This window comes from Macadamia integrifolia, chromosome 7 (genome assembly GCF_013358625.1).
Source record: "Macadamia integrifolia cultivar HAES 741 chromosome 7, SCU_Mint_v3, whole genome shotgun sequence".
NCBI lineage: Eukaryota > Viridiplantae > Streptophyta > Magnoliopsida > Proteales > Proteaceae > Macadamia > Macadamia integrifolia.
The window spans coordinates 24,118,176-24,145,549 of NC_056563.1; the positions used below are offsets into that span (position 1 = coordinate 24,118,176).

Consider the following 27,374-nt stretch of genomic DNA (forward strand, 5'->3'; position numbering starts at 1 on the left):
TGTAGTGGACAATGCAATTGTAGACTGAAGCATCGCCCTCCATGATATAGGTCCACCAGCTAATGTAAACACATACCCTATAGTAGACCTCCTCTTGTCTAAATCACCAGCATAGTCAGAATCAACATAACCTGCCAATTCTGTAGAACTTCCCTTGCCATTGAACATAACACCTATATCTTTAGTCTTGCTCAAATATCTGAAGATCCACTTAATTGCATTCCAATGCTCCTTCCCTGGATTACTCATGTATCTGCTAACAACACTGACTGCATGAGACAAATCCGGTCTGCTACAAACCATAGCATACATGAGACTCCCAACTGCGCTAGCATAAGGGACTTGAGACATCTGTTCCACCTCCTCATGTGTTGTAGGGCATTCCCTTTCAGATAACTTGAAGTGGCCAGCTAACGGAGTGCTAACCGGCTTGGCCTTTTCCATATTGAAACGCTCTAGAACCTTTTCAATATACCTCTTCTGAGTTACCCAAAGTTTACCTGCATTTCTATCTCTAAGGATTTCCATGCCAAGGATCTTCTTTGCGGCACCAAGATCCTTCATCTCAAATTCAGCACTCAACAAAGACTTCAAAGAGACTATCTCATGTTTGTTCTTTGCAGCAATGAGCATGTCATCAACATAAAGCATCAACAAAATAATGAAATTATCACTTGACACTTTATAATAAACACAACTATCATACTCACTTCTTGTGTAGCCAATCTTCATCATGTGGGAATCAAAGCGCTTGTACCACTGCCTAGGAGATTGCTTAAGGCCATAAAGCGACCTCTTAAGCAGACAAACATGGTCTTCCTTTCCCTGCACCTTGAAACCTTCAGTCTGCTCCATGTAAATCTATTCCTCCAAGTCACCATGAAGAAATGCAGTTTTCACATCAAGTTGTTCAAGCTCTAAATCATACATGGCCACCAAAGCAAGTAGTACCCTGATCGAAGTGTGTTTCACCACCGGAGAAAATATTTCATTGTAGTCTATCCCCTCCTTCTGTGCATAGTCCTTGGCTACAAGTCTGGCCTTATACCTTTCACGCTCCTTTTCAGATGCTGCCTCTTTCTTACGAAAGACCCATTTACACCCAATGATTTTTCTTCCCTTGGGTTTTTCCACAATCTCCCAAGTCTTGTTCTTCTGTAGAGATTTCATTTCTTCCATCATAGGTGTCATCCATTTATCATGCTGTGCATCACTCAAAGCATCATGGTAGGAAGATGGATCACCTGTACCTACAGTGAGGGCATAGGCAACCATGTCCTCAAACCCGTATCTCATAGGTGCTTTGTGAGTACGCTTCCCTTTACCCTTTGCCACAGTATAGAGAACTTCTACTGCTTCCTGTTGTCTTGGTAAGTCACTTGATGACTCATTCTCTCTTGTTGTTTTTAACTCACCTAACTCCACCTGCACAGTAGAACCTTCTTTATTTTCATCAACTGCTTGTGAATTGTAATTTGACTTCACTATATGAAACTCATCAAACACAACGTCTCTGCTAACCACAACTTTCTGTGAACTTGGATCCCACAACTTGAATCCCTTTACACCTTTATTAAAACCAAGAAAGATACATTGCTTAGACTTTGAGTCTAACTTGGAACGTTGCTCACTCTCAACATGCGCATAGGCTAGACAACCAAATATTTTTAGAATAGAATAATCTACTGGTTTTCCTGTCCATACCTCTTCAGGAATTTTACAATCAATCGTCTTTGATGGAGACCTATTGATGAGGAAACATGCCATGTTCACTGCTTCTGCCCAAAATCTCTTGCTCAACCCTGCATTCAGCCTCATGCTCCGAGCTCTTTCTAGAAGTATTCTGTTCATCCTTTCAGCTACACCATTTTGCTATGGTGTCTTTGGAACCGTGAAGTGACGTGTAATCCCTTCAGCTTTGCACAATTCTAGAAACGGCTTGTATGTGTACTCTCCTCCATTATCTGTTCTCAAGTATTTAATTTTCTTTCTTGTCTTCCTTTCTACCTCAGCCTTCCATTCCTTAAATTTAGTGAACACCTCACTTTTATGCTTCATGAAGTAGATCCAGACTTTCCTTGAGTAATCATCAACAAAGGTCACGAAGTATTCTGCTCCACCTTTAGATTTTGTTGTTGAAGGACCCCATACATCGTTGTGTACATAATCAAGCACCCCTTTACTCTTATGTTTTGCAGTTTTGAAACTAACCTTGCACTGTTTTTCGAACACACAATACTTGCAGAAGTTCAGTTTACAAGATTTTACTCCCTTCAACATTTTCCTTTTATGAAGCTCCATCAATCCTCTTTCTCCCATATGCCCTAACCGCATATGCCACAGATAGGTATCATTTGTATCAAATACTGCATCTGTAGTCACAGATGCTCCACCTATAACTGTGCTCCCTATGAGTCTGTATAGGTTTCCTGCTAGCTGTCCCTTCATGACAACCATTACACCCTTAATAATTTTGAGAACTCCACCTTCTGCTATGTACTTGCAGCCATTTGAGTCAAGTGCCCCCAAAGATATTAAGTTTTTCCTTAATTCTGGTACATGTCTCACATCTGATAAGGTTCTTACTATCCCATCAAACATCTTGATTTTGATAGTGCCTATCCCAATGGTCTTGCATACGGCATCATTCCCCATTAGGGCAGACCCACCATTATATGGTTGATATGTATCAAACCAATCCTTATGTGGACACATGTAATATGAACATCCAGAATCTAAAATCCAAGAATCAGAAGGTTGATTCTTACCTGATGATATAGAGAGTACATCTCCATCATCTCCATCTGAACTGTCAGCCACGCTAGCTTCCTCAGATGTCTTATCTACACCTTTCTTCTTTAAGTCTGCCTTCCTCTTCAAGCACTCTCTCTTCAGATGACCTTCCTTCTTGCAATAGTAACAAGAGACCTTTGTCTTTGCCCCTTTTGATTTCGATCGACTCTTCCCAGATCCCTTCTGATTTGATCTCCCTCTTTCTTGCTCCTTGTCACCTCCGAAAAAACCTTCTCCTTGAGATTTCGTACTACTGGCCTTCTTCCTTGTATCATTGGACATGAGGGCAGCTGCGACTTCATCCATCTCAAGGGTCTCCTTCCCGTACAAGAGAGTCGTTACTAGGTGATCATATGATTCTGGGAGCGACGACAGCAATAGTAACGCTTTGTCTTCATCCTCGATCTTAACCTCCAGGTTTGCAAGTTTACTTACGATCTGATTGAACATGTTAAGATGCTCTAATAGATCCGTACCTTCCTCCATCTGTAGAGAATACAACTGCTTCTTCACGAACAACTTGTTCGTTAAGGACTTTGTCATGTAGATGCTTTCAAGTTTCGCCCATAACTGCGGTGCAGATTCGATACCCACAACATATTGTAGGGCATCATCAGAAATATTTAATCGAATAGCACTTACCGCCTTTTCCTCCATCTCTTCCCAATCTTCGTCAGTAATTTTTGCAGGTTTCTTCGACTTCCCCAACAACGTTTTCGCCAAACCCTGTTGTATCAGAAGATCCTTCATCCTTTGATGCCAGAGGGTGAAATTGTTTTTTTCCATTAAACCTCTCGATCCCTTCCCTGCCATCGTGATAGTAAACCCTATAAAACGGAAACCTAGAGCTCTGATACCAATTTGTAGAAACGCAACCCTAAAACGATGCAGAAGATAATGGAAAAACAAAACAAACAATGTACACGGATTTTACAAGGTTCGGCAAGGTTGCTTACGTCCTCGGTGAGATGAGATCCTGCTTCACTATCAATGGAGAATAGGGTTACAACGCTCGTCCTCACACCTCTCTTTATTGCTTGCATTGCAGAGAAAAAAACCCTCGCTACAAATATATAGCGAAAAAAACCCTAATCCGGATTAAACTACAATTGCCCTCAAATAAAAAATTCAAGCGGGGGGCTGCGCCCCCCTACACCCCCTGCTATGTAGGGGGGCCTCCTACCCCCCTTGCAACCCCCACGGCCCGCTAACCGGCTACCGGGACCGCCGTCCTGCCTATCTAGGTGCTGCACCAGTACTCCCTAGATTAAACTACGACGGAATACAAGACATTATACACCAACACCCCCCCCTTCTCCTTTTTTTGGGTCGAAACTCACCCCCTTCTGAAGAAACCTCATTTGGGTACTCTGATGGCCAATTCGCCCTGTTTTCTAATGAAATAAAAATTATTATGACCTTGGAATTCGACTCCTTGAATGACAAGTCTTAACCCATCGTATTTTCTAGGGATCCTTGCCTTGGACCCAATTTCTTGAGCGCCTTTTCACATGATATGCCATTAAGTTGAAGGTTCCGAATCCTCGTGATGCAGTCCTTCCTGAGAGTGAGTAACTAGGTGATGATGTTTTCCCAGTCACTGTTTTGTCTCTTATGTGGGACTCATTGAAAACCTGATACTAATATTCAGTTGGTTAGTACTTTCCTCCTCTTGTATTTTGTTTTGTAATCTTTTGTTCTGAGATGTAATTTCTACTGTCTTTGCAGGTTCCCTAAAGGGGTTCCTTGGGTCAGATATCACGGTATTTACAAAGATCTGCGTATTAATCTAATCTGGCCAGGAAAAGATCCAATTTGGGGTAATATATGGTTTCTCAATATTTTTATTCTTTTGTATGTCTTAAGATGAATTAACATATGTAGGAAATATGTATGACAACCCCCTGACCCCAAATCTTTTTTTCTGTATCATTATCAATCATCATCATCTGTAACTTTTGAAACAGGTGATGCATCTCTCCCAAAACGTTAATAGCTGAAAGAAGACAAAATTGGTATATCCTTGTTGGAAATATTGTCATCATTATTATATAAATCTTCATTCTTATTGCCTGATCCCGTGGCAATATGGTTGTCATCAACATGAACTAAACATAATGAAAAGAAATGATAAGAACTGAAACCAATCTTGTAATGAGTGTGATAAGTGAGAAAGTTTTCAGGTCCAACAGCAGAAATGTCTGTTTATTTGAAATGACCTATTCCATCTTATTTCTTGATTGAAATATTTTATCGCTTTTGGAATTCCATATGGGTTGCTTCCCCAGAATATATAGTCTTTAAACTAACTTGCAAGTTGAACAGGTTATCAAATCTGGTTCAACTTTTAGACATGACAGAAAATAGATATTCTGCTGCACCCTGTGTTTTTTGGAATTTTTTTTGGCCTAAGGTGTATGTAGATTCTGTCTGTTCACTAGCATTTAGATTTTAAACTGAGTCTTTAAGAATAAAATATTTTAGTAGAATGATAATAGTCAATACTTATGTGTGCATCCATAACTTGGTGGGGTTGTCTTTTTTAATTGTAGCAAAAGTCTGTTTGTGGATAATATGCCAACTGTGTAAAAGCTACTTATAAGTGTATCTTTCAATATATTATATTATTGCTTGACTGCAAAGTCCTTGATATATTGTATCTTTCTAATATATTATATGTCAACTATGTATCTTTCCAATATGATCAGATCCATGTAGCCAACCCAATTAAATTGGAATAAGGTTATGGTGGTGGTTGTTGCTAAGTCCTTGAAATATCTTTTCACAGGGGTTGATAGTGTTGGTACAATCACTGCATCCCTTGTAACATTTGCTTCTATCCAAGAATTGAAACCAGATCTTATCATAAATGCAGGCACTTCTAGAGGCTTTCAGGTGTGTATGTGATACTTCCTTATAATGCTGTTTCATCTGGTATAAAATAGCATTAATGTCCTACACTAAGATATGAAGCATTGTGTAGCATTATTTTTATTTTAATTTTAATTTATATTTTTAGGGAAGGAGTTTGGTTTGGGGTGGGGAGGTACATTTGTAACATTGATTCCTTTGCACTAATGCAGTTTTCTATATACCATTTTCCATTTACATTTAGTACATCTTTGCAGATCTGTATAGTTTCCTTCATCGCATCCATTTTCTTCACAAAATCTCATAAATAAGGTTCAGTCAAAGAGTGTCAAATAAAAAAATTAAAAATTCTCATTTTCTGATTATTATTTGGAGTCCAGAAAATTGTAGTTGTTTAAACATGTTCCTTTTATTACTTTCTTCAAAGTTATATTTGGCACTCTCTGGTTCGTCAGTTTCTCTGCCTTCCCTATTTATTCTAGCTAGACTGATGGGTCTTAATGCTTTGCCTTTTCCTTGAAAATATCATTGAACAATAAATCTTTCTACCATTTGTATTTCTTTCCTTTATCCCTTTCTACCTTAGTTCTGTTGTGAAACTACCAGTCATCTGGTTGGTTTGTATTTCTGCCTTTCTCCCCTCCTGCCCTAGTTATGTTATGACACCATTCATTTCATGTATGACTTAGAATGTGACATGAGTTACTTTTATTCATTTGTCCACGGTATAACTGTAGCATCTGTGTCTGTGACCAATACATGAGACTTGAAAACTTTCAGGCTAAAGGAGCATGCATTGGGGATGTATTCCTGGCTTCAGATGTTGCTTTTCATGAGAGAAGGCTACCTATACCTGTAAGTATTTATTATATTTTGTTCTCCATCTTTCTCTGCTTTTGGAATTTTAACCAATCTCTGTGGTATATTATTGAGCTTTTTTAGAAAGTGATTCAGAGTAACTATGTGCATACGTTTGATTGTTTCTAGATGAAGTTAAGTTATGATGTAGGATGGTATTGTACAGTAGCCGAGGTTGGTTGTTGGTTTCTCAAAGATTTTGGAGATGAAAGTTGAACATGAACTTTAAAAGTTAAAAGTTCATGGGGTTAGGACCTCATGAGTTACTGGGTAAACTTGGAGATTTGAGGGTGAAAATCCAAAGTATAACCATTTGGTGAGATTTAAGTTTCCAGGTTTTAAAAGGAATAGTGCGGAATATTGGACAAGTTGGGAATGAAGAACAGTGAAAGAAACTATATCTAGGAAATGTAAACCTAATAGGGGAACCCAGTGAGAGTGATTACAGATATCTTCTTTAAAATTCTGAGGAATAATAATTAAACAATAAAAATAAAAGCTTAATTAGGTATTATTGTCTCTCTACTTGAGGCTTGAAGGCCAGGCAAGTTCAAACCTAGCTATACCCATAGCCCAAATCTATTCCTGAACCTGGGCTCAATTCTAAATGAAATCAAGATGTCAAGCTTCTATCATCTTCTAAGTCAAGATAATTTCATCTGATGACATATAACTCCTTATATAAAATCATATATTTCTTTTGAATGTAAGCCACTGGCAGTTGCTCTGTCTCTGTGTGTGTATTGTCTTGTTTTTGTTCTAACCCACCCAACCTACTTCTTCTGCAGGTTTTTGATGAATATGGAATAGGAGCTCGGCGGACCTTTTCAACCCCAAATATATTGCGGGAACTTAATATGAAGGTGATTATCCTGCCAGCCATACGAATAGACTGGTTTCTTTGGTTTCATCCATGAAATCTCAAATTGTATAATTGCTTTGTTCCTCAAGACTGTCCACTTTGGGATTTTAAATGTTTTTTGTTTTTAGTCCATTTCGAGCTACTAATGTGGATATTTTGGTTCCTTTCTGATTTTAATCATTACAATTCAAAAGTTCTTGTAAGTGTATTACCTGAGGGTAAAAACTAGGAAAATAATTCCAAGGAAAAGTTTAGTTGTGATTTCTTAAATTGTGTTTTTCCTTGAGGAACAGAGGGGGGAGTGTTGGTTTAATTTATTTTTTTCTGTACTATTGTACTATAATTTGAGACAATTCCTCAAATCAATCGATAAATTCTGACCAGTTATTTCTTTTAAGCAACCTGGTTCCTGAGATGCCAAACAGAAATTTCGGAGAAAGCAACAGGTGAATAAGAAGAGTGACACAAGAAGCCTGGATGTATATCTTAATAGTGCTTAAGAATACGAAGCTAAATATCCCTACACAAACTTTTCTTTTTATGCTCTTTGAATTCCCTGGCCTGCTACAGGATTGGCCTATTCTTGAAATTGTGGTTACCAGGTCCTTCTGCCATAATGAATAAATTGGCTGCTGCCAGGAGAATTTTTTGTTCGACCTCTCTACCACAACCTCTCCCTGAATCTCAACCTCGATAGACAGCTTCTCTACCATGACTACAGTAGTGACCAGCAGAGTTTTCCTTAGAAATTGTTAGTGTGGGAGTAGAGGATGATGGAACATTTACATGCTTTAGAGCATAGGCACTGATTTTAGAAGGCAAGTTGTCACTTTCTCACTTGTAATATTTTACTCCTTTGAACTCAGAACTGTCCATAGAGAAATTTAGCAACTTGAAAATATGCCTTTCGCTTTTCGAGAACATTAACATCTACATCACCCATAAGACTATAAGAGGCTGGTACTGATTTAGTTTTCCCACTTGCCTTTTAAAGCACTATAATATTCACTAAGATTTATCACCCTCTTCCAGTTTAAAACTGCCCTCATTAATCTGGTCCACACAAGAATTATTCTGGTCTTGATTAAAACTTTTTTGGACTGTATCCCAACTTCTTTGGCAGTTGGATAAAACATAAAGTTGACGCTAACAGATTGTTCCATACTGTTCCATAGAAATCACTTGAGAAAATAATCATCCTTCATCCTGTCCAGGTAAATTTTATCATCGTTACTAGAAGGGGGATCAACCAAAATATGAAGCACCCCTTGTACCAATATAAGCCTTTGCAGTGTATTCCCACATAAAAATTTGGATGCATTCATTTAATAGATGAGATCAGTAGTGTATTCGCATCTCTAGGAAGTTTTTCCTCGCTATTATTAGCCATCCTACTAATCCAACAACAAGAAAGTGCAGAAATCAGCCAATGTACTCACCGCGAAGTAAGTGTAAATGTGACAGATACCAATTAAGGTCCAGAATCATACTGAACGTGTGTCATTTGAGGAAAGCTATTTATGGTTTGAAGTAGTCCCCGCGTTGCGTGGTTTGATAGATTCAGCTAGGTAGTGATTGATTGTCAGTTCTATCGTCGTCACTCAGATCATCCTGTGTTTGTTAGGATCCTAGATAATTTTGGTGTTGTGGTGCTGATTTGACTTAGAAGGGAAGGTTATAGTACACATAACAGGGACACACCCACAAAGACAGCCATACACACAAGAAAGGAACAGAAAGGAGAAATCAATTTCTGTTTCAGCAGAGAGGAACAGTATTGTGAACAGTACCATTAACAGTAACATGTTCTAGATCAGCGAGCTGCTCTGAACACTAAATAGGGCAGAACAGAGAAAAGAAAGAAAGAAAAGAGAAGCAATCGATTATCAGGGAAAAGGTTACCCTACTGATCTGGTCGGTTATATTTTCAATTATAAAATTCTTAAGATTAGGGGACTGACCAGTACCTCACTTTATAATGCAATACATTTTACAAAACATGATAGGGTAGTGATTCGGTACTTCTCACCAAGAAAGTCTATTGCACCCTGTAACTTGTCAGAAATACCATCTTGAAATATACTGGAAATCCTAATGTGAGAGCATAAATGTCTCTCTACTTGTTTGCATTGGGCTTCGAAGATGTTTATTTATGTCAATGTTATCAGGACACAGAGTGGTGCACAGCTGATGCAACAGGTGCTTCAAGGCACTACCCTTGCCCCTGACACTAAACTTGCATGTGAGACTTTGTGCACTTTTTTTGCTAGGCTTCTTTATTCGAGAAAATGAGGCATGAGCTTTGTTCCTTTTACTATTGTAGCCCTAAGTACTTAGTCTGTTCAAGCAAACAAATCATTCTTTTAATTGGGTTAGTGGCATTAGGATTTGTTATTTTGTGTATTGATTAAATACAGTGGTACTTTCTTGTAAATTTGTGTGGTATGATGTTACTGTGAGTTTGAGTTACACTGTTACTTGTTTTAGTCTGTTTGTGATTGTCTTTTTCTGACTCATATGTATTGTCCAATGTTTCTTAGTTTTGAGTTATTAAAGAAATTTCTTATTTTTTGTGAACTTATCCTTAGAATTCTCAAATCCCGTTTCCTTATGAAATGTTCTGTTGTATACTAAGTTTTCTGCAGCACCAATTGGGCCTATTGCTTTCCCTTTTCTAATGGATTCTATTTCTGTTATTATGTGGATTACTGCATTAAACTGTTCCCTATCCTCCTTTCAAAGTGTTGATTTCAAATTGTCATTCGTCCCTAATGAGATGATCACCAGTTAGAATCTTATCCAATACTTCTGTCCAAACTCAAAATGGCCTAATCTTTTCTTGGACATTAGAGCTTCTCATGCAATCTTATCCAGGAAGTTTGGGCTTTGGTTGCACATAATTTATTATTTCTAGGTCATTTGTAAGTACCATTTTCGTTTCAAATAGTGAGGGACATGAAAGTAGGCCAATTTTAGGCCATTTGTTGTCTACTAGGTGACCAATCAACAAAAGATGCGGATCATTAAGGATGCTCACCAAGTGCAAGGTAGAGTTCTCCCAATCCTTAATGTAGAAGCTTAGAAACTGTGGACTATAATATTGTTTCTCTCTGACAACATTTATGTATATCTTTTTTCCATCTGGTCAATAAATTGAGCTGGTGTACCCATGATACTTATGTTCATGTCACAGACCGGCAAACTCTCTACTGGGGACTCTTTGGATATGTCCCCTCAGGATGAAGCATTGATCATTGCAAATGATGCTACAGTGAAAGATATGGAGGTAAAGTTTTCATTGTTTCATCCCTTCATACTATTCTAAAAGAAAAACGTAGCCAAGTGGTTACTACATCCATCCTATCCCATCTCACTTTTAGAATTGTCCACATATTTTTTCCTTTATTCTCATCTACCTCCCTCCCCCCACCCCACCCGACTTCTTTGATGATGATTCATTTCTAAACCTTAGGTGGAAGTCTGCTTGAATACCTCATGTTAGAGTCAAGTTTGTGGCCATCGGGCTCTTTTGATGCCGGCTGCTAACCTGGTGCAGCAACCCTTATTTACCTGAGCTTCAGATGGGCAATGCTAAAAGCAATAGTGGAATTTATTTTTGTTTTTATTCATCCCAAATTCCTTCTTAAGTCAAATATTCGGTCTCAAGAGCTCTTATTTCTATCTGAACCTAGCACTGGAGCTTCCCTCAAACTAGAAAGAATTCTATGAACCTGCAGTCATACTTCATTCTGCTACATCTTGGGTATTCCAAATGCATATTATTCAATTTTTAAGAACTAGGGACCTTATAAAGTACCTCAAAAGCATGAGCAAGATGAAAGAACATCCAAAGAGGTTTGGTGAAAAAACTGTCCTTATTGTTGGATGCTTATTTAACCGTTTGATAAAGGGATCTCGTTCTCAGGACGATGTGAATGTAGTTCCACTCTAGGTGGGTGTCCTTCAAGAAATTTTCGTTTATTAATGAAAATTCTAAACTAAAATTCTGTTGCTGTTTGTTTGGCAACCTCCCAGTTCATTCACTGAATGGCATTCAATTGATCTAAAGACCTTGTATATTCTCCCAATCTTGCCCAAGTTGAAATATTTTACAGTCCCATTCTTTCAGGGAAAATTTCTACTTCTGCACATGTCTAATAGTGTCATCTCTGTTGGCTATGATTTATAAAGTGAGGGGACACCATGCACCCATTATCATGCTGTGTTCTTTGGGTTTTGTATATCTTATATTTGCTATCCTCTTCTTTCTTTTTTCATTTTTCTTTTTTTTTTTTTTTTTTTTTTTTTTTTCTGGCCTAAATCTAGCTTGGAGTACTACCTTCTCTTTCAGGGAGCAGCAGTGGCCTACGCAGCAGATCTTTTCTCAGTGCCAGCAATATTTGTTAAAGCTGTCACAGATCTAGTGGACGGTGATAAACCGACTGCAGAAGAATTTCTGCAGAATATGGTGGCTGTGACTGCCACACTTGATCAGGCTGTCACCAACATTGTGGATTTCATTAGTGGGAAGTGCCTGTCTGAACTTTGAGGTTCCTACCTATCCTCTCTGTTTCCATTCCTAAGAGGCAAAAGTGGTCCGATTATGCTGATGAACTTCAAATTCTGTGCAGAGTAAGGTGAAAAAGCAGGTTCGAGGTGAAAAACTGAAGCTCTTCTCCGATGACAGCCACTAATAAACAAAAGTGTACTCCAATTTGATTCTCACCCTTTCGAATTGTATATTCTGGAGGCTTCCCGAATGTCATTATAGTGACCTTAAAGTTAGTTCACTTAGTTGTTTAGTTTCCTGCATCATCTCCTGCTGATATATCTTTGATCTTAGCTTTCACTAGTGGATGAAGCTTTATCTTAGTGATATGTTGTGGGGTTTCAAGTATTGTATTCAAGGTGAATCAAAAGCTTAAATCGTTGCACATTATCCAAATGCTTTCCCAGAGTTCCTGTGAAACTGATATACTCCCTCACATACCAATTCATATTTTTCATCAGATGGCTATATATAATGAAAGAAAATACATCATAATTGTCCATATGAAATAGCAATGCAACGCACTGACAACATCGATATGAAGAATGAGTCTAACCATAACTGTCCAGGAATGCCAGATGTTCGAGTAACCATAATTTTCAGGAATGTCAGACAAAGATCTGGCATTCCATGCTTAGTCCTTGGATGGTCTACTCTGGCAGAGATGAATTCTTTTTTCCATATGATAAAGTGTTATGTGTGTCTCAAATTCTTGTACTCTTTTTGAAGATTATCCCGCTTCAACATTTTTTTTGGTGATCCAAATGAGTTTCTGAGATCTATGATGGTAGCTAAGGGCTTGGGCGATAGTACAGGTCAACCCATTGCAATCCAATGGATCGACCCAATGCCAGATGTACAATTAACCATAATTTTTTGAGTATGGCGAAAGAAACCTGGCAGTCTGGCACGGTAACACCAGACGCAATTCTGGACCCTTCATGGGTGTCGACCCACTTTTGGCGTGCAGGACCTACAAGGCCAACTGGGGTCTGGCTTTCACAAATCAATATGGGCTCAGGGCCTTTGCAGCTTTAGACTTTAGTATTGTCTCCAAAAGGCGCCATTACTGTTAATGAATTGGTGATTATTATTGGCCCATCCTATGCATACTCATACTGAGCTGAAGCTTTATTTGAGAGAATTGTGTGGGGTCGTCCTCTTATCACAACAGCCCACCTGTATCCATTGAAGCAGCTGACGCTGGCAAGAAATCACGGTGTTCCTTTGGATTGGCAGCAATTCAATAACATTCTTCCACTCGTTGTCACCAGAAAGAAAGCAACAAACCCAAAACGTATTATAAAGAAGATTACCTGGTGGAAGGGAGAAAGAATTAGGGGAAGGAAGCGTTTTGTTTGAATCCCCACAACATGGGCTTTCTACAACTCAATATAAATGAGTTCAACACTACAACATTCCTGCCGATACTGTTTGTTGTTTCAAGTATTAATGTTTCAATTACAAATCTCCCAATCCCTAGTCTGATCCATTGTCCCAACTAGCAACTCGAAAAGTCTATGCCAATTAGCAACCCCTGCTTTCCTTTATAAACATAGTCGCATCTTACACTTCCAATCTTCCAAAGGTCATGAAAAAAAGCGAATAATACCCTGGCAGTGCCGGGTATGCTATGCTGAGTCTTGAGGCTCAGGACTTGCTCTGTGAAACCCCACTGATTGCATAAGCATATAGAAAGAATTAAACAATCAACCCATCCATACATCTGGATCATCATTGTCCGTCAGCAGACCAGGTTACCTTCCAGTTACACATGCTCAGCTTTGCAAAGCAACTGCTTGTGAGATGAGCTCTCCGAATGGAACCCACCACCAACCTGGTTATAGCTGCTTGGAAGGTGGTGCTGCTGCTTCTTTCCTCTGTGGGAGGATGATGAAGACAGGGCAAAGAGGTGCTGTTGCTGTTGGCCAGGAGAGCAGTTGGCACCGAGTCCCACTTCTAATGAAGTGTGTGTAGTTGTAGGCTGGATTTCTTGAGCACAAGGGATGAAAGGGGTAGTAGTCTCCGGTCTCCCATTGTGCCATTTGGGCAAATGGGACCCAGGAATTCCCGTGGATCTATAGGGTGTTGCCAGCTGGGATGCCCACATATGAGCTGATTGCGGGTGTTGCTGCTGTTTCACTAGGCCCGCATGACCCAAATGAGGTGGCCCATAGAATGGACTGCCCAAATATTGAGGGTGTTGCACTTGGACCTGATATCATGCAATACATATTGAAGACAACATGTGAAGACAACAAATAGAACTACAGGAATATTGAAGGACATTGTAAGAAAGACAAGATTGGAGTTATTTGGCTACTATCACATAATCACATAAAAAGTGATATGTGAACATATCCACATGGAATTAATATGATACAAGGATCTGTGAAGTAGATCAAGAAAGGTAGATAGCATGCAGTCTGCTCACCCTTATTTATCTCCTTATCTCATCCTCATGAAACATATGGTCAAGAATTAGTAACACACGTAAGGGCAAAATGTTTGTATCAAATGGATGGTCGGGAGGCCCATGTCAGCTTTCCATGTTATAAGAGAAACAGTTCCCATGCAGAGAAGAAAGTTTACCAATGAGCAAGGCAAAGTCTACCAACAAACCAGGCAAAACTTCATCAGCTCTTACAATTCAATTCTGAATTTACTATGTTTTATCTCCTAGGTAGTCTCCAATTTCTACAATTCGTCGCAATATAAAGAGATTTACCTGCTGTCCTGTTGCTGCTGCTGTGAGCTGGTCCGGATAAGGACTAGAGGAATAACGAGTATGCGGCATGGAGAAAGGCAAGAGTGGATGGTGCTGGACAATTGAATGTAGGTAAGGAACATGCAGTTGTGCAGGTTGCTCCATTCCATTCCCTAGTAGAATACTTCCCCTCTTCTTGTTAATATTGTCGGTATAACTAGCTTCTAAGCCACCATCACCAGATGCCAAGGACAAAAAATTACAATTCTGTCGAGGAACAGAAATCCATCAGAACAATGAGAAAGAAAATGTGAATGATGACAATAAAGTTACCTGATTCTGCTGAGCATACATCCCAGATGTTGTAGCAGCCTCTTTTTTATCTTGCTGGATCTTCTTCTCCAATGGAATACCAAGTCTCTGATCATTCAGAGTCTTCTTAGTAGGAGAAACATTAATGGTGCTGGCAGAGATAACCCCATTCAAACCATCTCTCGTCATAGGATTGCTGTTTTCCACAAGACCTGACTGCATTCCTTCCTTTGCTTTCAATTGATGAGAAGGAATTGACAACCTACCAGTCTCATCAGCAGTTCGGGATGCCTGTATTAGATGGCTTATGTAGACATGAGCTACACATTTCTTCCAAGACTGGTTTCTCTCAACCACTGGTGAAACCTGTCAAGCGTAAAATACATCATGAACTTGATCAGAAAGACAGAAAGGGTATATAAGACATAATTTGGGTATAACAATTGCTTAAGAAGGAATTGTTAGGACAGTTTTGAAGACTTGCCACCAGAAAAGGAACACCAGATGGAAGGATCAAGATTAGGATAAATACTTAAAATAAGCAGTCATGATCACCTTTTCAGTCGAAACAATATTTTCTGCAGAGCTGGGTCTAATGGAACAAGTGGCTGTATCAAGCCAAGCTGGGGCTTTGGTTGAAGAGGGCCTGAAAAAACCAGGTTTGCCTGAACTAGTAACAAAGGAAAATAACATGGAACTAACTAGGAAGTTCGACAATTAATAAGTAAAAGAAAGTTACCGTTGTAAAGACTGATGAAGCCCATCAACACATAATCCTGCTGTATACAAACCAGGCCACAGAACTGGACCCCCTTTTTTATTGAACCAGCATCAAAGTGCAGATAATAAGAGTATTGACAGAGTCAAAAATTACAATACTGACAAGGTTTCCTGAGTTTAAATTTCTTCTTCCTAAAACACCAGATGATAAGATACTACCTTCTGTACATGCAAGACACGACACATTGTCTTTGGTCCCATTAATAGGATGCTGTTGTCCCTGTTCCACTTCAATACCTGTAACCTGAAAATTTACCCAAGACAATAAAAAAATCTGTCTGTTAATTAGACAAATGCGTTTTGAATTTGAAGATGGAAGCTTACAGGCCAAAACATGTTCTCTGTTCTTCTCTTAAGAAGATGGTTATCATGTTGTTCTGGCTGTACCAATCTGCAATGGATCAAAAAGAAAAAAGTGGGAAAGAATTGTTAGTTTATTTACTAATTAACTCAAGGTTCTTTGACAGAGAGACACCCACCCAGTATTTGGGCATAGTTCAGATGGATCTCTCAATCTCTCAGCATTGCAAAATGGCATTTCACCAGTCTTAGACAACAAAGGAACCCTATGGAGATCGGCATGAATCGGAGGACCACTTGATCCTATACCAAACTTCTGGTTATCAGTGGAGGGTTGCTCCGGTGTAGTGCACTCAGTCAAGTTGCTGACTACTGGATCTCCAGTCAAGCTTTCTGTATTGCTAGCCTCAGTAGTGTTAGAGGCAAGTGGTAATTTCTTGAGTTCCTCTACTGGAGCTGTAATCAAATGAAAAAGAATTTTGTTAAGGAGATGAAAATCTCTTGTTTCATGAAGTGATATAAAATTCAGAACAGGGAAATGAACAAGACCTTCAGAGGCAGGCACTGAGCTCTCTTTAGCCTCTGGCAATGAAGAAGACTTAGTTTCTGAAGTTTTATCATCAACTTGATGCCCAACAGGGTTGTCGGGGACCATTCTGGCCAAAGCATACAAAGTCTCCACGACTTCTTCCTCGTCCTTAGTAATAGGTCCAGAGATGGGATGCTTCAAGTACCCGTCTGAGCCACCAACTTGCTTCTGCAAAACCCACCAACCTCACAATCAAAAGGTACTACAATGAACAAGATGCAAGAAGAAGAGGCGAACAAACAAATTCCCATGACTAACCATCCCCTGTTTCACTTTCTTCACACCATTGATTTGGGGTGTTTCAATTCTATTTAAATTCAAGGTATCACACAGCTTCTTTGCTGCCAGGGAAGGTGGTGACATGGATTCACGAGTACGCTTGCTCATAGCTGCAAAATCCAGAAAAGTTTCTTACGAGTTACAACTAGTATTTCCTGGAAATAGTAGAGATGAGAAGATTTAGGATGAAGGTTCTTCACAAGAAATGGCAGAACAAATTGAAGAGAACATGAGAATTTCTCAGGGGAGTAAAAATAAATAAAAGGTAACAAATCAAATTAAGCAAGGTATGATTATATTAGAAGAAAGTTCAAAACAGTGAAGAGGGAGCTGAAATCTTTCTAATTCTTTATTGACCCATCACACACCTGACCGTAGCTTCCGTGGGACAGCAGTGGGATCAACGCCATTGCATTCATCAAATGACTGAAAGGGAAACCCAAAAGGATTAGCAAAAAGATTTGGAGAGAAAGAAAGAGAGAGCGATAATTGGTAATTTAGTAGCAATTACGAAGAGTAGCCCACCTTTCTGGGAAACTTTGTCCTCTTGCTACTACCAGTAGTTGGTGGTGGCAGTGGTTGCAGCGGTTGGCGGAGCTCCTCTTCTCCTTCAGAACCGCCGACCATTTCGCTGTCTTCGATGCTTGAACTGCCGCCTCTGCCTACGTGATTGGAACCTTTAACTTTCTCCTTCTTCGATCTTTCCGGAGAATCCGCATTCCCTGCACCGTTCAGAGCTGCAGATAGAGATAGCAACGAAAAGAAGAACAAAATATAATCCACATAAACAACTCCAAAAAGGATTATTTTTCAATTAAAAAAATGGAAAAGCTATATCGAATTAACGAGGTGGACACATCGACATTATTTTATCACAAAGCTTCCAAAGAAACAAACAAGAATAAACAGATAAAGACAAGACGAGAAATTTTGTTTCTTCTTCGTCTTCTGAAACGTAAATTTGAACCCAAAAGAAGGAGAATTCGGTCATCATCGTACCCTTACCGGAGATAAGTTTGTGTCCAGATCGCTTAGTACGTCTCAACTCTCGGGGCTTGTCCATTTCTGGGTTGCTTACATCGATGGATAACACCTTCCACGGTCCCAATTGATTGAACCAACCTCAGAAAACGAAAGACAGAATTTCTCGAGTGACCCCCAGATTCTTCTGCTCCTCTATCAAGCAAGGTCCTTCAGTAGAAGATAAAAAAGAAAAAGGAAAAACGACCCTGGTTTATCAGTTACAACTTACAATAAAAGATCTTTGTTTTGATCCATTACATTTCTATTTTAACAATCGAAACACTCAGAACAAAGGAAATGAGAACTGAAGAAGAAGAAGAACCCAAGAAGTGAAAGCGAATTTAAAGCCGAGATGATCTATCGGACTAAATGAAAGGTGGGTAGGTGTTTGTTTTTCCTTATTTTTGTTTAACGACGATAACGTCGGGAAGGAAACCGAAAAAAGGGGGGCTGGGGGATTCGCGTTTTCCGAAGAAAATAAAACCAATTTTGTTTACATATGTCTCTTTCTCCCTGTTTCTCTCCTTCACTGTCTCTATATTTCTCTTCTCCCTCTTCCTTGCTTGACACAGAAGGAGCTTGAGAAGTGGTGTGGGTGAGAAATCAAAGATACAGGAAAAGAGAGAAATCGAAAAAGTCATCAAAGAGAACCAAAAAGGGAAAGGCGAATTCGTTCCTCATTTCAGAGGAATCGGGTTCTTCACGAACTAAAGCAGATAGAGATAAAGATTGACAAAATGGCACCCGAAGGTATCACGAGAGGGAGAAAGAAAGAACAAACTTAGTGAGAGAAAATATAAACAAATGAAAAAGAAAGAAAAGAAAAAGCTTGGGAAAAGTTCAAAATCCGTGAAATAATTTTAAAAGAAAAATCCCATTGGAAATGCGCTGCGATCTCGTAAAAAAAAGTCTCACAAATCTCCTCGAACGAAACCCATTTCTGAGTTCTGTCAAACCTTTGAATCTCCAGCTTTTTGGCAGATTTAACTCGCCAAAGCTCTCTGTAGAATACCAAAAACAGAAAACCGTCTTCTTCTCATCCCATCAAACCACGAATATTCATGAATCAATAAAACAGCTGAACCCCATTTGGAAAACAATTAATGAAGAAATGCCCAAATTTGGATCCTAGCTCAAACCCTGCTTCGGAATTCATACATCAGTAGATGCAGGAGATATAGAGAGAGAAAAGAAGGGACAAAAAAAAAAAAAAAAAAAAAAAAAAAACCTTTAAGCCCAAAAAACAATCCGCAGCAAACCAAGATCATAATGCATTCGATCTTTCAAAACTAGCTACCTATTGTGTGCATTGAATTTGAATCCAGCTCTATTGAAGCTGAAAACCGCTCACATAGTCCAGAAGACGGAAGATCCGAAGCTTTTTCTCTCTGCAAATCGAGTTTAAATGAATCAGGAAACGGATTCTGTCTCACTCACTCTCTCAATTTATTGCTTTATTCCTCTAATTCCTATTATATATAACAGTTTTATCAGATTTGGCCAAGTAATAAAAGCGATCATTCGGTTCATCCATGAATCATCATAGGTGGACTACTGCCCATGAATGCCACCGCGTACGGTGTACTCATCAACCGTCCGATCCCCTTGGAAGAGCCAAGTGTATTCCATGTAGGACAGTATCTCTCTCTCGTGGGCTAAGATGCCAACGTGTAAGGTGACCCAGGGTGGCAGCCCCGATCGTGTGAGGTGACCCGGGATGGCTGATTCGGAACTCGCAACTCGGAGTGGCGATTGTGACGGTTAACGCCTTTCAGAAATCAAAATCAAAGTAACCGAAACGGCTATAATTATTTCCATCAGACGGCCATCAATGCAAGTGAAGGAGTGATTTGGATGCCACGTGTACAAAAAAGGTCAAGGAAGAAAGCCTGGAGAATCTCTGAGAAGCAGTACTTTTTGTGTTATCCTTTCTGTACCTACATCCACTGTACCATATTCTGATCGTGTCAGGTGAGAGTCCAGACTCGGGACTCACGACTCAGGTTCTAATTGAGACCATTTTTTCACTAAAGGGTAATACGGTATAGTCTGCACAAGAATTGGAACCAATGAAAAGATGGACTAGGGCATTGATCATGAGGAGGTGATCATTTGACCATCCCTATGAGAGGTACAGGTTGTACGCAGCTTCGTAGTAATCCTTCACCCAAAAAATATATAGGAGGGCTCGTTTTCTCTTTAAGAACACATCAACACACCTTTTCTGATCAATTGCTCAAACACGCACTCTCATTGATCGAGGCACTAATGCAACATACTCCGGAATAAAAATACAATAAACATTCTAACCAACAAGGTAGGCCACGGACATTGAAGAAATTAGGTGATTTTATCCAATCATTAGTGAGCATGATTTTAAGTATCAGTATCAGATTGACGGATATGGCAAATGTCCGATCTTAGTACTTGGCCAATATCATATGAATTAGACGATATGGATCAAAGGCTAAAAAAATAAAAATAAAAAATATTATTTTTAAGATAAAATATAGGTATTTCTATCAAATATAGGTTACTTGATATTGATCCGTTTAGATATCATAGCAGTTTTGGGATGGTGGATACCCATTTTGATCACACGTACTAAAATTAGAGGGAGGAGGGAAGGGGAGCCTCCAGAATCTAGAGTGGTAGGGCATATGGAGAGAACGAAGAGATTGGCGTGGGAGTCATGTTTGCCGCGTGATTGACCTTTACGCACTCGCCAATCCCCATTAGTTCCCTCTTTTGTGCGTTGTGTCATTATCATAGACACAGCCTACCTACACTGCCACACAAGGACGCATAAGCCCAAGGTTTCCCTTGGGATTTTAGCACTAGTGGAAAACCAGCTTCAATGTTCTAACTTTCAAGTTTGTCCCTCCACGAATCTGATTGATGAGAATTCGCTTTAAAAATGGATTTGTAAAGGAGATTGATAAGGAATTGATCCACATATGATTGATATGGGATCGTAACATATTATCATGTTAAGTTTGAGATGAAAATATTCTCATTTGTTTGAGTAAAAGATACAACAGCTCATTGAACAAACTAATACTATCGAATTCAACTTAGACAAACACTACAATGTGAAAGGAAATTGATAAAAAAAAAAAAGTATCAATTTAGGTTATTCGGTTTGATTAAGAGAGTCAGAGATTCTGCACTTCTTCTCTATAACAGCTTCAAAACTCTATTCTTAGCTTCTCAAACAAACTTGTCTTTTCTCTCCAAAACCTCTTTCTTTGATGGGGCAATGACCTTGGAATCCATTCATCCAAAAAAAAAAAGACCTTGGAAGCCCTATGGTTCCTAATAATAATACATCAGCCCCACGTGCCCTACACGAAATGAATAAATTCCTATTTACCAAAAAAACATAATAATAATAATACATCAGTCACATAGAAGAAGATTTTTAATCGCAATTAAAATAAATTGGCTTCATGGCAAGCCCACCACCTTTCTCAGGTGGGTATGTAGAACGGTTCTTTTTAGGTATGTTTTGAATTATGTTCCTACATATTGGATGTCTCTCTTATACTTCCCTATAATCTGCTCTAAATCAGATGACTTCAACCTTTCTTTTGAGAGAAGTAAAGTGGGAGGGAGTAAGGGATGGTTTTCTCTTCCTCCTAGCTAGGAGTTTGGACTTCAACCTGATTATCCTATTGTAATTCGACAGTCACTAAGAAGGGTAATCAGTGAATCAAATTTTGATCCCAAAAAAACCTATCCTAACCTGGCCACATCATCACCATCATGCACGTAGCCTAAATTGCCAACTAAGACAACCATAAATCAACATATCCTTCTATGCTCTTAACAAACAAAAGGTATGGAGACTTCTTTGGAAGTTGAATCTTCATTCTTGATTTAAGGTATTGTTGTGGAAAGTTTTAATAGGGGGCTTGCAACAAAAGAGCGTTCACACAAGTTTCTCTCTTCTTGATGATAGGTGTCCCTTTTGAAAGCTTGATTCTAGATTCTAATGCCAAATTTTCTTTTCTTACAATGTTGCTATACACATTTGGGCAGCCGCACCGAGTAGATTTAGGTTTTCTCTATTTTGGATTACTTTGAGATGTTAACTCGCTCACCTCTCAATCAAAGGTTCTTCACATATTGTCTATCACACCCGTTACCAGTTATTTTATAGGTCTCTTAATCTCCCTCTCTCGCCCTCCCATGTCATCATCCTCATCAATATTTGGACTGCTAATCATGTATTTTATAGGTCTCTTAATCTCCCTCTCTCGCCCTCCAACATCATCAACCTCATCAATATTTGGACTGCTAACCATTTACCAAATTTGGTTACAACAAGATTTTCCTTTTAATTATTTTGTCGTGAAAGCATTTGACAACAGATAGTAAGAAAAGCTATATATTTTTGCTCATATATATTCTCTTAAACCGGTGAACTGCATGACCTTAAAGATTAAAAGCATGAGTCAACATTAATTTTCCCCTAATTTCATTACAGAAGATTTTTGTTGTTTTCTTAATTTTTACCCTTTCAAAATTCTCAAATTATTTTATCTAATACAAATTTCAGAAACTTGATCATCAATTCCCACTAGATCAAGGTAGTAATACCACCCAACCACTTCCAAACCAAACTTGATATTTTGCCAACCTTCATGAAGGCCTTGCTCTTCAACTAATCCCAAATTAAGTTCTATACAACAAAATATTTCATGTCTCCAACCCCAAAGTGAAATGATTAAAAAAGAAAAAACCCCATCTTCTTTGATCTCATCATGAATCAATTCCCAAGTGATTAGCCATATATATATTATCCAACTTATGCTCGATGAGAAGCAGATTCTTCCTCAAGGTGCTAAATAGCTCCCATAATATAGCACAGTAGGGTCATTTGAAAATGGCACCACCTTGTGAGATGGGAAATTTGAGAACAGAGAGAGGAACCAACCAAAGACTCTCCTCAGTGGAGGCTGATCCAGGGAAAACTACATTGCTGGCTCTAGGCAAAGCCTTCCCTCACCAGCTTGTGATGCAAGACTATCTTGTAGATGGGTACTTCAGGAGCACCAACTGTGATGATCCTGAGCTCAAGGAGAAGCTGGCTCGTCTCTGTAACACAATTCAACTCTTACTGATTTCATTCTCTTCAACTCAAGTCTCTCAATTTTGTATGTATTAACTGAAATTACTGTTTAATTTGGTTTTGGATTCCTGTAGGCCGGACAACAACAGTGAAAACAAGGTATGTAGTCATGTCAGAAGAGATATTAAAGAAGTACCCAGAGCTTATTCTTGAAGGTCTCCCAACTGTTCAGCAAAGGTTAGACATTTCCAACAAAGCAGTAACCCAAATGGCAATTGAAGCTTCAGAAGCTTGCATCAAGAGCTGGGGAAGGCCTAGTTCAGACATAACCCACTTGATTTATGTGTCTTCAAGTGAAGCTCGGCTGCCTGGAGGAGATCTCTACCTAGCAAAAGGCCTTGGGCTTAACCCTGATGTTCATCGGGTTATGCTCTACTTCATGGGTTGCTCAGGAGGTGTCACTGGCCTCCGCGTTGCCAAAGACATTGCCGAGAACAACCCAGGTAGCCGTATTTTGCTGGCAACCTCTGAGACCACCATTATTGGGTTCAAGCCTCCAAGTGCAGATCGGACATATGATCTTGTGGGTGCTGCCCTGTTCGGTGATGGTGCAGGAGCCATGATACTTGGCACTGACCCCATTCCAGGTGTCGAGAAGCCTCTGTTCCAGCTGCAGACTGCGATACAGACGTTCTTGCCGGACACAGAGAAGACGATAGATGGCCGGCTCACCGAAGAGGGAATCAACTTCAGGTTAGGTAGAGACCTCCCTAATATAATCGAAGAACATGTGGAGGGATTCTGTGGTAAACTGATGGGGCCTTTTGGATTCTCCGACAAAGATTACAACAAGCTGTTTTGGGCAGTTCATCCAGGTGGACCTGCAATCTTGAATCGATTGGAGAAGAGGCTTGAATTGTCACCTGAGAAGCTTTCTTCTAGTAGGAGGGCTCTGAGGGACTATGGAAATGCCAGTAGTAACACAATAGTTTATGTGTTGGAGTACATGATAGAGGAAAGCTTGAAGATGAAGAAAGAAGGGAAAGAAGTTTCTGAGTGGGGTTTGATACTAGCTTTTGGGCCTGGAATTACCTTTGAGGGGATTCTAGCAAAGAATCTTATTGTTTGAGCATTGATTCTAGCTCTTCATCCTTTTTTTCCTTACAACAGGGCCATGTTTGATTGTAATCCAAAAATCTTATTATAAGCCCCCAGTGAATACCAATGGATTGGGCAATTGAAAATATGAATCATAAACAAAACCACTCAACAAAATCAAATTATCATTAGAATGTTCCTTACTATTAAATTAATCTGAAATCTGAAATGTAAATAAGCTCTCAGTGACCAAACCAGAGAGAGCGTAACACAATAGAGGTTTGATTAGAAACATCAAATCAAAATTGTGTCAAGAAAGACACGGAGAGAAGAACACCGTTTGGCTCTTTTTTCATCATCAATCCTCTTCTTCTTCCCGGGGAAAGCGGAGGTGCTTGCCTTCCGGAGTGGGCAAACCCTTCAAACGCAAGACATTAGGTGAAATAGAAGAGACCTCCTCTTCTCCTTCAATCTCTTCGTTGCTGTTGTACACGAATCGAGTGTGCTTACCCTTGAACTCGGGGATTCTTTTCTCCTGAAAGGTTATCTTGCTCAGTCCTTCGCACAGTTCATCAACCAGTTCACCACCTCCTACTTCTTCTTCATTTTCTTCTTCGTAATAGTAGTAGTAGTCCCCTTCTGCTTCCTCGATTTCTTCTTCTTCATCTTCATCTTTACTACTAGCATTGACTTGAATGGACCAAATCGAAGCGTCTTCTTCCTCCACTGCTTTCTCTGGACTCTCATTGATCTCTTCTTGGTAAGTCACCACCGACGTGCAATCCTCAGACGAATCAGAGATTTCTGACTTCTCAGAGAAATCCAACAGTAAAGAACGAATCATCGCGCTCTTCTCAGATTCTTGAGCATCTTGCTTCGTTTTTTCAATGTCCATCATTCCCCCCTGGGGTGTGTTGGCGAGAACTGGGGCGAGAAGCCCGGATGGAGAACCGGCGACGCAAGGGAGATGGATGAATGGGCGATGCTCCAAAGAGAGTTTGGAGAGCTCAGCCTCTTCTTCAACCTTCTGCAAGAGGGTCTTGACCTGACCACGAAGCAATGCTTCCCCAGATCCAGGAGTCTTCTTGGGACGTCCCTGTTTCTTGCTAAAGGATGAAGGTGACTTCAATAAGCTTCCCCCAGCAAGCCCAACAATGGGGGAATCGTTGGTAATGTCGATAAGCGCCAACCTATCGTTTTTCAAATTTCTTTGTCTCGAAAGCACCTTCTTTTCAGATTCTTCACCTTTCCCTAAAGGAGAAAGAAGAGAAAAATTCGATCAAAAACAAAAAGGGGGAAAAAGAAACAAGGAGAAATCGAAAGCGGGACAAAGATTGCTTACTTGAGGTAGGGATATTGTTGTTCACCGCAGCCAAGACCTGTGATCTTGTGATTCTTCTCGTTGATGCAGGAGTCTCCATTGTTTGTTTCTTTGATTGAAAGATCCAAAAAACAGAATTTCAGTCGCCGGAGAAATGCGACTACAATGGAAACGGAGAACGGGGAAGAAAACAGGGAAGATGATGGTCGTTCCTAGGGTTTGAAGTATTGGGTTATAAAAAATATTTGAAACGGGGTTCCAACGGTAATATTACCGTTATAGTCTCTCCTTCAACAAACTTCAAAACTAGCCGTTGGAAGGATTCCTTTTTCATACTACCACAATAAGCTGAGTTACTCTCTCTCCGAGTCATGAGTCCCGAGTCTTCTAGATTCCAACGTACAGGTGGGTCCGAGAAGTCAGTTCAGAGGGTCAGAATGGTCAGACAAACCAGTTCATGCTTTTAGCATTCCCACCCAATCTGTTAGATGGGACTCACGAGGCATTTGTGATTTGCTATTAAAAGCCCTAGAAAGAAATATGAGTCATTGGTGCCATAACGAAATTGTCCCAACCAGGTGTCACTCACACGTCTAGTCAGCTGTCTTAGCTGTCTTAGTATGAATTGTGTTGCATTTTTTTCAGTCGTTTGGAAGAATTAGCACTCGGAGTCCAATCATGGATCAAAGATATCGGTATTCGTTTCGGTCTCGGTCAATATTGATCCGATTTCAATTTGAATCCATTTGTATAGTTTTAAATTGAACAAAAATATTTCTGATTTTTATTTATTTAATTTTTTTAACCTGGTACACTTTGCCCATATTGATCCATCAATGCAATATCGATCAAGAATTGAGATTGATATGAATTAATATCGATCTACAAATTCAGATCAATCTACTATGATTCCTCAATACCGATATCCTATATAGGGTCAATCAAAATGATACGATACCATTTGATTCAATATGATAAAGCTGTAATGACTGAGTTGATGCAATATCAAAAAGTCACTTTTTAGGTAATTCACCCCATGGGTTGAGGTATCCATAACGGATTAATCTGTATCACTTTTTTTTTCTTTCTTTCTTTTTTTTTTTTTTTTTTTTTTTTTTGGGTGGGGTAAATCAAGTTACATAATCTAACTCATGTACCTAAACCATGAATAAATGAAAATCTCAGCATCCATTTGGTCATAAATATAAAAAACGAAAGTGTTTCATGTGTGAGGACCAATGGTAATACATATGAAAGCATCTACATAGGTGTTATTTTTTATTTCGTGAGGGGCGGGTTGATCATTCCCCCTTCCCCATGAATTTAGTGCAAGACACTCCTCTACATAAACATTTTCCCTATATTATAATATATCATTAATTTTTTTATTGAATATAGTATGTCGTTATTATTTAGAAATATTATATTGTTTCTCATTAATTTATGCATTAATAGGATTTAAGAAGGGGAAGGAACTGAATTGTAGTTCCAACAAACCCAATAATAATTAATAAAGTAGTGTGAGGGCTTTAGGGAGATCGGATCAGATTCATATACAAGAACAATCTTGTATGTCCTTGATCTATGAATTAAGAATCCATTTTCTCTCTCTTCATTTAATAGATACTAAATCCACGGACCAAGGATATACAAAATTATTCTCCTACATGAACTTGATCCATATTCATAAATATTCATAATCAGCTTGTGTTTGTGAGAATTGACTTTGCTGGTGTAGGAGACAGGGTGGAAGATGAAATGGTTTGATTCTGTTTCTTGAAATATTGTAAAGGAGGGGTGTAGTGAAGTGGTTCAAACTCTATTTATGAAGGCTCAAACTACTAGATCTAGGACTTCATCTTTTGAGGATGCTTTGGACAGATCTTCGCAATCTTTTGTAGTTCTTATTTCTTCTTATTCCATCATTAAAAGAAAAGGGAAGTTAATTATTTATGCCC

General features: G+C 39.2%; 4 protein-coding genes across 9 annotated transcripts in view; 2 read left to right on the top strand and 2 right to left on the bottom strand.

The window, feature by feature from the left end:
- The window catches only part of LOC122083366 (5'-methylthioadenosine/S-adenosylhomocysteine nucleosidase-like), a 14,129-nt gene extending 1,800 nt beyond the window's left edge, over window positions 1-12,329 (top strand). The window contains exons 3-9 of the mRNA XM_042651132.1: window positions 4,522-4,613; window positions 5,582-5,688; window positions 6,445-6,519; window positions 7,311-7,385; window positions 10,578-10,670; window positions 11,736-11,934; window positions 12,016-12,329. Coding sequence (XP_042507066.1) covers window positions 4,522-4,613; window positions 5,582-5,688; window positions 6,445-6,519; window positions 7,311-7,385; window positions 10,578-10,670; window positions 11,736-11,933 — 640 coding nt within the window. The 3' untranslated portion in view covers window position 11,934; window positions 12,016-12,329. The remainder of the gene's footprint in view (window positions 1-4,521; window positions 4,614-5,581; window positions 5,689-6,444; window positions 6,520-7,310; window positions 7,386-10,577; window positions 10,671-11,735; window positions 11,935-12,015) is intronic.
- Window positions 12,330-13,269: 940 nt separating this feature from the next.
- LOC122083362 lies at window positions 13,270-19,375 on the bottom strand. 6 transcript variants are annotated; one of them, XM_042651129.1, is made up of 15 exons: window positions 19,221-19,375; window positions 17,900-18,091; window positions 17,426-17,637; window positions 17,269-17,326; window positions 16,880-17,010; window positions 16,582-16,789; window positions 16,212-16,488; window positions 16,057-16,123; window positions 15,892-15,976; window positions 15,692-15,764; window positions 15,508-15,598; window positions 14,974-15,318; window positions 14,662-14,907; window positions 14,368-14,543; window positions 14,007-14,148 (listed from the first exon to the last, which is right to left on the bottom strand). In XM_042651129.1, exons 2-14 carry the CDS (start codon window positions 17,961-17,963, stop codon window positions 14,415-14,417), a joined length of 1,986 nt encoding a protein of 661 aa, XP_042507063.1. In that variant the 5' UTR covers window positions 17,964-18,091; window positions 19,221-19,375; the 3' UTR covers window positions 14,007-14,148; window positions 14,368-14,414. The 6 variants fall into 6 exon arrangements, with proteins under 6 accessions (XP_042507062.1, XP_042507060.1, XP_042507061.1 ...); XM_042651128.1 differs by lacking the exon at window positions 14,368-14,543 and having other exon boundaries at window positions 13,270-14,148; window positions 17,426-17,622; window positions 17,906-18,091; XM_042651126.1 differs by lacking the exon at window positions 14,368-14,543 and having other exon boundaries at window positions 13,270-14,148; window positions 17,906-18,091.
- Window positions 19,376-22,559: 3,184 nt separating this feature from the next.
- On the top strand, window positions 22,560-24,129 carry LOC122083364 (type III polyketide synthase B-like). The gene is made up of 2 exons (XM_042651130.1): window positions 22,560-23,025; window positions 23,132-24,129. The coding sequence occupies exons 1-2, from the start codon at window positions 22,812-22,814 to the stop codon at window positions 24,124-24,126; spliced, it is 1,209 nt and encodes a 402-aa protein (XP_042507064.1). The 5' UTR covers window positions 22,560-22,811; the 3' UTR covers window positions 24,127-24,129.
- Window positions 24,130-24,263: 134 nt separating this feature from the next.
- On the bottom strand, window positions 24,264-25,636 carry LOC122083365. Its single transcript, XM_042651131.1, has 2 exons — window positions 25,438-25,636; window positions 24,264-25,346 (listed from the first exon to the last, which is right to left on the bottom strand). The coding sequence occupies exons 1-2, from the start codon at window positions 25,514-25,516 to the stop codon at window positions 24,454-24,456; spliced, it is 972 nt and encodes a 323-aa protein (XP_042507065.1). The 5' UTR covers window positions 25,517-25,636; the 3' UTR covers window positions 24,264-24,453.
- Window positions 25,637-27,374: the final 1,738 nt, after the last annotated feature.

Bases quoted from the DNA above. Each gene is read 5' to 3' on its own strand.
- LOC122083364 (XM_042651130.1), top strand. From the start codon at position 22,812: ATGGCACCACCTTGTGAGATGGGAAATTTGAGAACAGAGAGAGGAACC. The intron at 23,026-23,131 runs GTAACACAATTC...GGATTCCTGTAG, and splicing joins GGAGAAGCTGGCTCGTCTCT to GCCGGACAACAACAGTGAAA.
- LOC122083365 (XM_042651131.1), bottom strand. From the start codon at position 25,516: ATGGAGACTCCTGCATCAACGAGAAGAATCACAAGATCACAGGTCTTG. The intron at 25,347-25,437 runs GTAAGCAATCTT...TTTCTCCTTTAG, and splicing joins CAACAATATCCCTACCTCAA to GGAAAGGTGAAGAATCTGAA.
- LOC122083362 (XM_042651124.1), bottom strand. From the start codon at position 17,963: ATGGACAAGCCCCGAGAGTTGAGACGTACTAAGCGATCTGGACACAAA. The intron at 17,327-17,425 runs GTGGGCTACTCT...TTTCCCTTTCAG, and splicing joins GGACAAAGTTTCCCAGAAAG to TCATTTGATGAATGCAATGG. The intron at 16,790-16,879 runs GTTAGTCATGGG...TGGGTTTTGCAG, and splicing joins AGAAAGTGAAACAGGGGATG to AAGCAAGTTGGTGGCTCAGA.